The sequence below is a fragment of the Morone saxatilis genome, unplaced genomic scaffold (genome assembly GCF_004916995.1).
Source record: "Morone saxatilis isolate NCDOM2014 unplaced genomic scaffold, NCSU_SB_2.0 Contig14, whole genome shotgun sequence".
In the NCBI taxonomy this organism is placed as follows: Eukaryota; Metazoa; Chordata; class Actinopteri; family Moronidae; genus Morone; species Morone saxatilis.
The window spans coordinates 16330055-16338690 of NW_023339696.1; the positions used below are offsets into that span (position 1 = coordinate 16330055).

At 43.6% G+C, this 8636-nt stretch overlaps 1 protein-coding gene across 1 annotated transcript; it reads right to left on the reverse strand.

Moving 5' to 3' along the window:
* Window positions 1-407: 407 nt before the first annotated feature.
* On the reverse strand, window positions 408-7992 carry lfng (LFNG O-fucosylpeptide 3-beta-N-acetylglucosaminyltransferase). Its single transcript, XM_035655385.1, has 8 exons — window positions 7438-7992; window positions 3500-3548; window positions 3174-3276; window positions 2933-3086; window positions 2736-2821; window positions 2298-2463; window positions 2092-2177; window positions 408-1992 (listed from the first exon to the last, which is right to left on the reverse strand). The coding sequence occupies exons 1-8, from the start codon at window positions 7843-7845 to the stop codon at window positions 1926-1928; spliced, it is 1119 nt and encodes a 372-aa protein (XP_035511278.1). The 5' UTR covers window positions 7846-7992; the 3' UTR covers window positions 408-1925.
* Between the last annotated feature and the right edge of the window lie 644 nt (window positions 7993-8636).

Below are 8636 nucleotides of genomic sequence, written 5' to 3' on the forward strand. Positions count from 1 at the left end.
TATTACTAAATCTTTATTTTTACGGTTTCACATTTTGAGAATGGCATATTCACTTCTGACAGAGAGTTAGCTAACATTAGCTAGGATATTACATAACAAGATCAGTCTTGTTTCTGGTAAGTATACCAGATCAAAAGTAGCTAGCTCTCTCCAACTGTAACAAATAATTTTTTACACCTCTGGAAACTGAAAAGAGCCAGGCTAGCTGTTTCCTCTTATTTCCAATCTTTATGCCAAACTAATCGGCTGCTGGCAGCGCTGCAACTCTGCTTAGGTTTTTTTTTTTAAATGCAGATCTGAAGGTCATATTTCATTAAACACTAAGTAAGTAAAAATATGATTATTCAGAATATTAAATGTATCATCTAGAACTTGAAGACAGACAAATAAAAACATGACCAAATATGTAAACTTTCTCAGTGGTTATGCACTTTTATTCAAAGTTTTAGGTCCCACCGTGGGTCCCATGGTAGTTAATACCAGGATCAGCTCATAATCCCTGAGAAGCCAGTATTGGGAATGAACTGTTCAAACCCTCCAGATACTGGAGAATAAACACCACAGTCATTTAACACAGTTCAAAGCAGTACAAAAATCACGCCCAGGTCATTAAAAGCGTATGTAAACCACATATGGGGAAATTATATATCATTATACAATCACTACTAATTTAAACAAAGGCACAGTATACAATACTGTAATCAAGATGTACAGAGTAACCCAATATGGGTAAGAGACAACACAGAGGGAACCCCTCCATGTGGAAACACTGATGTTGCTCTTGTTAAGTTCTCACCTCACAGGCCTCAACAGTAACCAGCCAGTATTATGTGTAAATAAAGAACAATAATGTTAATAATAACAGAGTCACATCAGTCTTTTGTGCAAACTATTATAGACTGTGGCTCAGATTACACAGGTGGTTATTATTTAGATGCCATTGATTCAAACTGTTCAAATGGCTTTTTATCCAAGCTTAAAGTCACTAATTCTCCACTGTTGAACCTTATGAGGTGAGCGTCTTTCCAGGAGCAAATATCAGCTCATTTGAAACTCAGCTGTGCAATTTTAACCAAAAACAAAAAAACTTTTCAAAGCAATTCGAAAGCTGATTGTTACCCCCGAATCAAAATCTCTTCCACTCATTGTTTTTCCCTGATTGTAACAAATGCAAGGAGTGTTATTAAATACATACGAATGAATAGATATTGAGATTTTGAGGGGGGGTTTTTGTTAGTTTGGACACAAATCTGAAGCATATCATTAAAGGACGTAAATTAGGTCAGTTCGCCAAAAAATATCAAAAAGTGCTTTGTCCTGATATACTTCAGATTAGATCACATAAGGATGCATTTGGAAATCTGCCTCTTGCCAGCTCTGGTTGTGGGAAAAATAACACTGTTTACTTAAAAGCACAATAATATCTTCATATTAGAGCATTTGTCCGGAGTCATAGGAGTTAAAAGATAAGAAATAAACATGCTTGAAAAAGCCAATTATATGTGATAAAAGCCTACAAACAAAGACCTGTATGGCTTTGCATTTTTAAAAGCTAAAACAAAACAAAAATGTTAATATAAAGCTGGCAAAGGCTTGAATATATGACAATACATTCTATGAGAATTGCAGATACATTTACAAGCAACATATACATCACAAAGCTCAACTGATTGCCTGCAAAGCTTAACGCTGAAAGCTACTTCCTGCCGAGAGCTGGAGTCCTCTTATGGGACGAGGTCCTGGCACTGGACAGGAAGGAATAGTCCAGAGGCGGGCCGCACAGCAGCCCAGTAAAACTATTAAAGACCGCACACAACTGCAGCAAGAATACAGCAGCCGTGCGGTCTAATACCAAACACTGGTCCCCGCGAGCCTTTCAGATACCGAGGCACGACGGGGACGAGGATGAGAAAGGAGCGGTCGCCCTAAAAGGCAACCTGGGGGGGACACCATGGGGTGTCTGGATACAGGAGACAGTGCACAGACTTGAACCTGGAAGACAGAGAAAAGAGGGTTAGAGTTAGAATTTGCTAAAATGTGTTAAAACTGAGACTAAATCAGTGTCACATTAAAAACAGAACAATCTCTCACCTTGATGGATCCTCCTCCACAGGAAAAGCCCCTTTCAAATTAATGATGTTGCTCTTATTTTCAAACATCCCATAACTGAGAGTGATCTGAAAGACAAATTACAGTAAAAACATTAGCAACATAGCAAAAACACCACTCTCACACTGATTCATGACTTCATACTGATCATGTATCTTTTTTAAAAAGATGAGCTACAAGTGTCTCACCTGCTTGTGAATCTCAGATCTTGATACTTGTTGCAGGTTCTCCAGGTGGGAGTGAAACAGGTTGCTGCGGGTCAGAGGAACCCCCAGAACCGATTCGATGATGTAGCCGATGGTGCAGTCGTCAGGCAGGCGGATCTTCTCCGCTGTGTTCATAAAGTGGCCGCCACTGGAAAGACAAAAAAAAAATAGACAAGAAACCTGGTTAGAGTTTATGTGACACAACTACTGGTGGCCATTTTGTTCTTAATGAGCATTTCTAAACATAAACTGGACAATCTTGCCCTCATTGTCTTTGTACTAAGAAGCTAATTCTCTTTTATTTTGAAATGCAAACAATCATATTTCCCAAATTGTGACTATTAAGACAGTTTTTGCCATTCGTATCCTCTCCGTCTCTACTGTATTGAATAATACGAGATGTGGGTAAATGTGTCTCACCTGGCCCATGGGCTCATCTTCAGTGCCAGACCCCGGCTCACACAGAAGCCGGCTCCTCCAGTAGCAAACCAGAAGTTGACTGGTTTCTAAAAAAAGACACAGAAAAAGTTTGTTAATAAAAAAATAATGTACAGTTATCTAAGAAATAACCTGTACAATCTTCAATATAGCAAAACAACAAAGGATTTTTAACATACCATCTTATTGTCCCCCAGCCTCTCTGTGGCCTCTATGGGCCGGTCCAGGCTGGGTTTACCGAGGTACATGTCCTGGGTGTGGGGGTACTGGGACAGGAACTTCACAAGAGTTCGAACATTCACGTAATTGTCATCATCCACATGACAGAACCACCTAAGAAGCAGAACAAATAATTATTAGATCCTGTAATATTCAGATTAATAGGAAGTCTAAATAAATGCAATTGTAAGTGATGCTTACTTTTTCCCCGACTCTATGAACTTGTCATATTCCACCGCCATCTTGCAAGACAGAGCTTGACGGCTATGAGCTGCAGAGCAGTTGGTGTTGATTGCATGACTTCCTGTAGCAGCAATGAAAGGAAAGGAATTTTAGTTAAAGATGACAACCATAAATGGAGGCCCTATGTATTTTAATGCAATTTTTCAGAGGCAAAAAGTTCAAAGCAGAATTTTTATGGCTTTTAAAATGTGATTTTGTGTCTCATAAATTCAGAGTTGGCCCCATTTCTAATAAAACAATGTGCATCTATGTTCCCAATATTTAATTCCCATCATAAAACTTACCAATTTTCTTCTTCAGCTCCTCATCTTCTCCGTCTGTGAAGATGTAGGTCTGTAAACAAACAAGGGACATTACAGATAAGTGGACTTGGTCTTTAAATCCATAAAATCAAAATGACTTTGAATGATCATGTGGAGCGGTCACACGATCAAATTCAACAGGCTGTCCAAAGTCCTCCCTCCTCACATCCAGCCCGGTGTGATTAGCATCAATCGACATGTCTTTTATGCAGTGGAAAACACAGTGAGTTAAACAACCCCCGGCTCTAATAAAGGCCTTTTGTCCGGCGTTTCACTCTCTCCATGGCAACTATGCTGCCACCCCGAAGCATCCCAGACATAGAACAAAGCAGGAGGCAGACTGTCCGCCCCCACGCACACTCCATTCATGTATCCCATCCCCCGGCTGAGCCCCTTCACTCTGCTGGACCTGCTGCCGGGCTTCAACGTGTTGAATGCACTTAAAACAGTAGCATACAGATCTGACATACCACCGACACAATCCTCTGCGTGCTTGCTGCTTCATGACTGACTGACTCAAGAATCAAACTACGAGACTGCAGGCGCTTGTTAAATGTAGCAGTTACTCATAAAAGGAGTTAACAATACAGGGCACCTTAGGAACACACTTTAAAGGGAGCAGGGGAAGATTAGACTCCTCTTTATGATATCTCACACTGAGCAGGTGCAAGCTGCTGAATAGTGATGATGAAAAGGCTGCCGGCTCCGGGCTTTGTAACCGCCAGTGGTCTGTTTACTCTTCACCTCAGGTGAGGCAGCACCTGCCGTACATCACGCTACCTTATCTAAGCCACGTGTCTCTACACGCCAGGTCGTGGTGCCTTAACCCCCACTGACAGAGCACTTTTTGTCAACCATAACCCACATTCCTGCAAGTTCGCCACCCTGTGGCTGAGTGACTGCAATTTTGTGATGCGCATCTAGAAACGGACCCATGAAAGACACATCTTTCTACTCCGGTTTTCTTTCTTTTCTGTCTGAACTGTTTGCAGAACAAACTCTGAGCAGATGTAGCGCTATGCTAAAGTCATGAGCCTGTATTTGTTTAAGGAAGGGTGGTGGTTTCACTGGTGAAGAGATCAGAGGCTGGCGCTGTTTGCTTTAAAGCCCGTTGAATAGACAGCCTAATCACCGAGGCAGCTGCCAGAGCTGCCAGGGCACTGACAGAAAGGGAGGGAGGGAGGATGGAGGCGAAGGGTGGGGGGGATCTCACTGCTGATTAGTAAATCGAAAACCGTGTGTGGCCATTCACCCCCACTTCACCCCCCATCCTGCCCCCGCTCTCCTCCCTCCGGGCCGTGAGCCTCTTGAATAGAACAATGCTGTGAGTTTTCATGCTGGGTAAAGTCTCCACTGGGTAAATTCTAAATATGTTTGCCAGCATTTGCATACAGCTGCAGGAGTTAACTAAAGAGAAACCTCCAGAGGGAAGGTTTTTTTTTTCTTCTTTGTTTCTTAACTGAAACTTAAAAGAACAGTTACTTTCGTGGAATACTAATTCATACAAAAAAAAGAAAAAGAATAAGAAAAAATGGCTGTGTGTGAAGCAGAGATAAGAGGCGAGGGGGCACAGGGTGAGGAGAAGTGGGAGATGAGAGCAAAGAGGGGTGGGGAAGGGGGGGGCTGAACTCCTGACCACAGGAAGGCCTGGCACGGCCCTGTCTGAGCTGAACGTGGTGCCTGGCTGACTGTCTCCAGCTCCATGGGAAGGAAGGGCATCAGGCTCCCCTCCCTCCATCAACTACTTCCAGCCTTCTGTGCCAGAAATTCAAAGCATTTTGAGCACTTTTTTTTATCAGGACAAATGATTTGGACATCAGAGTGCTAGAGCGACTGCAGCAGGGACCAAGTATAGACAGGCACAGCTTTTTAACACCAGGCTGTCCTCTTGAATGACTACCACCCACTTTCTGGCTTCTTGTACTTTTACTACTTCACATTGAAGCCATCTGATTAACTCGATTACAGCACCAAGTGCTTTTTCAAAATGCTAAAAGCGCTCATTGTTGCAGTGCTGGCTAATTATCGTACTCTTAAATGAGGAATGCGTGGCACACCGTGAAGATGTAGGTGCCAGCTGCAAAATGAATTTACGCTCTACGTGCCAGTTTTATAAATCAATTCGCCGGTTATCAACACTCTGAAAGGGGAAGTACTGTGATCCATTTTGCTCTTTTGTTCTATGACCCTGCTCTGAAGCTATATTGTTCCAGTGTGATTAATGAGGAAACAGGAAGAGGCACTGTACATGAAAAGGTTATATAACTTGAAAAAAAGAGGCTTTCTGTTTCAAAAGCGACAATTCACGGATAAATTGCATTTGGCAACAATGGGAACCTTCATATAAATACACTTAACTGGTTGGATTTACACATAAAATGCTATTTATTCTCTGAATGGGCTCAAAGATTAAGAAGGCCACAGGCACTATTGTGTCAACACAGCTATCACAGAGATAATCTACCCTCCCTGTTCACATGTAAACAGCCACAGATAGCAACTCCATCTGCATACGAGTGAAGAGATCTCACTTTGAGTAGAAAAGTAACAGCACAGTCAGAAATATTTTTTTTAAAAGTCCTCTAAACTGGCTTTTGCAGAAATAATACTTTAGTCCCATGTGTCCATACTGCTACAAAAGTGATCCAAACTCCACAGATGTTCACCAGCTGAGCGTGAGAATCAAACCTGAACATGGTGGATGCACCATATGTACATGGTGGGAACTCAGAGCATCATATGGCTGGCATTAAGGCCATCCTTTGTTCTGTCTCTCCTGACCACCTGTCACCCTTCCTCCAGGAACTCCCTCTTGCATTGTGGGCTCAGTCTGTCTTTTTTGTCCGTGCAACCACCCACCAGCTGCCTGCCTATAAGCCGTGCTGTTAACTCTGTCGGATGGGTTAACTAACATCAGTCTGTACAGTGATTACAACCAATTAGCAAAATCAACTCACATTTAGGCAGATGTTGTAGTGCATTATTGTGAGCTGTGCATGTAATTCTGTCTGATCGACCTGTTATTATTTTCCTGGCATCAAACACATCTCAAGAGAAGAAACGTCTCTCCAAACTTTACTGGTGCTTGAGATAAAAGACAGAAACACAGTTTGAAGAAGAGAAACCCTGTGTGACAGCGCCCGAGGCAAATTAAAAAGACTTTAGAAAAAGCACATCCTTGATGCAGGATAAAATCACTTTGACTAGCTTTCTCCACACCATAGCCGGGCATGTCTTTGTGCACCCTTTAAAGGAGCTTGGTTCTCAAGGCCACATACTACGGCTTCCCAGCACAAACTTGCCTATAGATGCACCCCCTTTGTCCCTGGCATCCCCTTAACGAAGCCCCCGTTTTCCCATCCCTCCAGTAAGCTTGACCCAGACTCAGCTCCCACGTTCCCATGGAGAGAGGGGAGACAAGGGGCTGGGAAAGCTTTTCTTTCCCCCTCAGAAAGACGCTTTGTTAGTCCTGGAAGGGGGACAGCGATGGAGTCGGTGCTGTGAAGCATCCATTGCACCGGGGGCATTCACAGGGACACCCAAAAAGAGGAGGGATAATAGAGAGTGGGGAGAGAGGGGGGCTGAAAGAGGGAAGAAGAGGGAGTCCTGAAACTGCTCCCTCCGTTCTCAGGGACATCACTCAGAGGAGAATAAAAAGTGACAGAGCCGAAGAAATTCAGCATGGTTAACAGGGGTTGTGTGGCTATTTCAGAGTGTCATCTGGTGACAAGGGGAACAATGCAGCACTGTAAGCAGCCATCCAACAGGCATCACCTGCATGTGTACACTGGCTTATTGTTCAGATCAGGCTCAGCAACAATGATATCAGCCTACAAACAAGCAGATCATTTCCTAAACCTAATCTAAACTCTATTTAGTGCATGAACAAAACATGAATTCATTTTGCACTTTGCCTTTACCTGCTGCATGTTTCTTGAGATCCATGTGTCCAGGAGCAGGTTCAGCCTGGACTGATGGAACTTCTTGGTGGTCTTCACGGCGATGAAGATGTCATCGGCATTGATGTCCTCAGCTGGAGGAGAGTCAGCGGCGGACGCGGAGGAGCGTAGGGGCTTCTCCACCTCCCTCCGGCCCCGGGTCAGTTTGGTGAAGTACGCGGAGAAACCTCTCTTGACCTGCGCGCTCCCGGGTTGCGCGTCCTCCTCCTCCTGCTGCTGCTGGAGGAGAGAGCGCGTCCCGGCGTCCTCTCCGTTCCTCTCATCCACCTGAACCCGGTGATGCTGCACAGCAACCAGGAGCAGCAGCAGGCAGATACATGCTGTGCTGGCTACAGTGATAGCTGTCTTCTTTCCATTATTTTTCAACATGATTAAACCTATATATAAAAAAAAAGACTAAAGAAAAACTATGAAGCGGTGCAACGACTCCCGAAAGCAAAGTCCATATGGTATTTTTTTTTCTCAATAGAGCACAAAAGTATGAATGACACGTCCGTCAGGGTGCATAGCTGAAGCAAATGTAAGTGAATTGCTATGAGGGATAATATATAAGCTTCATGTTGGCCACGCCTCATGGGAGGTCCTTGAATGCAGCATGCCAGTCAGTGACGCAGAAATGGGGCGTGGTTATAGCTATGTGTGTGGGTGTGTGTGTGTGTGTGTGTGTGTTTGTGTATGTCACTTGCAGAGTTCAGTTTGGCTTTAAGAGATAATATGAGTAAAAGATTGACCCAAAGAAAACAAAACTGCCGGTGGAGACGAGAAGGGTTGTGTTTCAAACTGCACCTGCAGCCTTTCTGTCTGTGACTCTAACATAGGGGGTAATATAGGAATAAAAAAGGGTTTCCTCCAGATCTAAATTTGCTATCAGACTTTAGGCTTGTGAAGCTTTTTGAATTCAGCCCAGTGTGAGCTGGGTGTTCACTAGAGAAACAGACTCTATTGTTCTTCACTGACCTTGTGAGGACTCTAAACAGTTGGCCATTCCTGAACACTTGTTATTCAAATTCTGGCTCTTACAACTGAGTGCCGTCTGGCGCTGGGACGCTGACCAAAAGACATGAGTTCCATTTGGACCAACATGCAGCTGGTGGTGGAGCCTCAATAACCCCCTTGACTCTAGGCAACCACAAATTTAGACTGTTAGGTAACAAATGTCT

Bases quoted from the DNA above. Each gene is read 5' to 3' on its own strand.
- lfng (XM_035655385.1), bottom strand. From the start codon at position 7,845: ATGTTGAAAAATAATGGAAAGAAGACAGCTATCACTGTAGCCAGCACA. The intron at 3,549-7,437 runs GTAAAGGCAAAG...GTTTGTTTACAG, and splicing joins TCTCAAGAAACATGCAGCAG to ACCTACATCTTCACAGACGG. The intron at 2,822-2,932 runs GTATGTTAAAAA...GTCTTTTTTTAG, and splicing joins GGCTGGGGGACAATAAGATG to AAACCAGTCAACTTCTGGTT.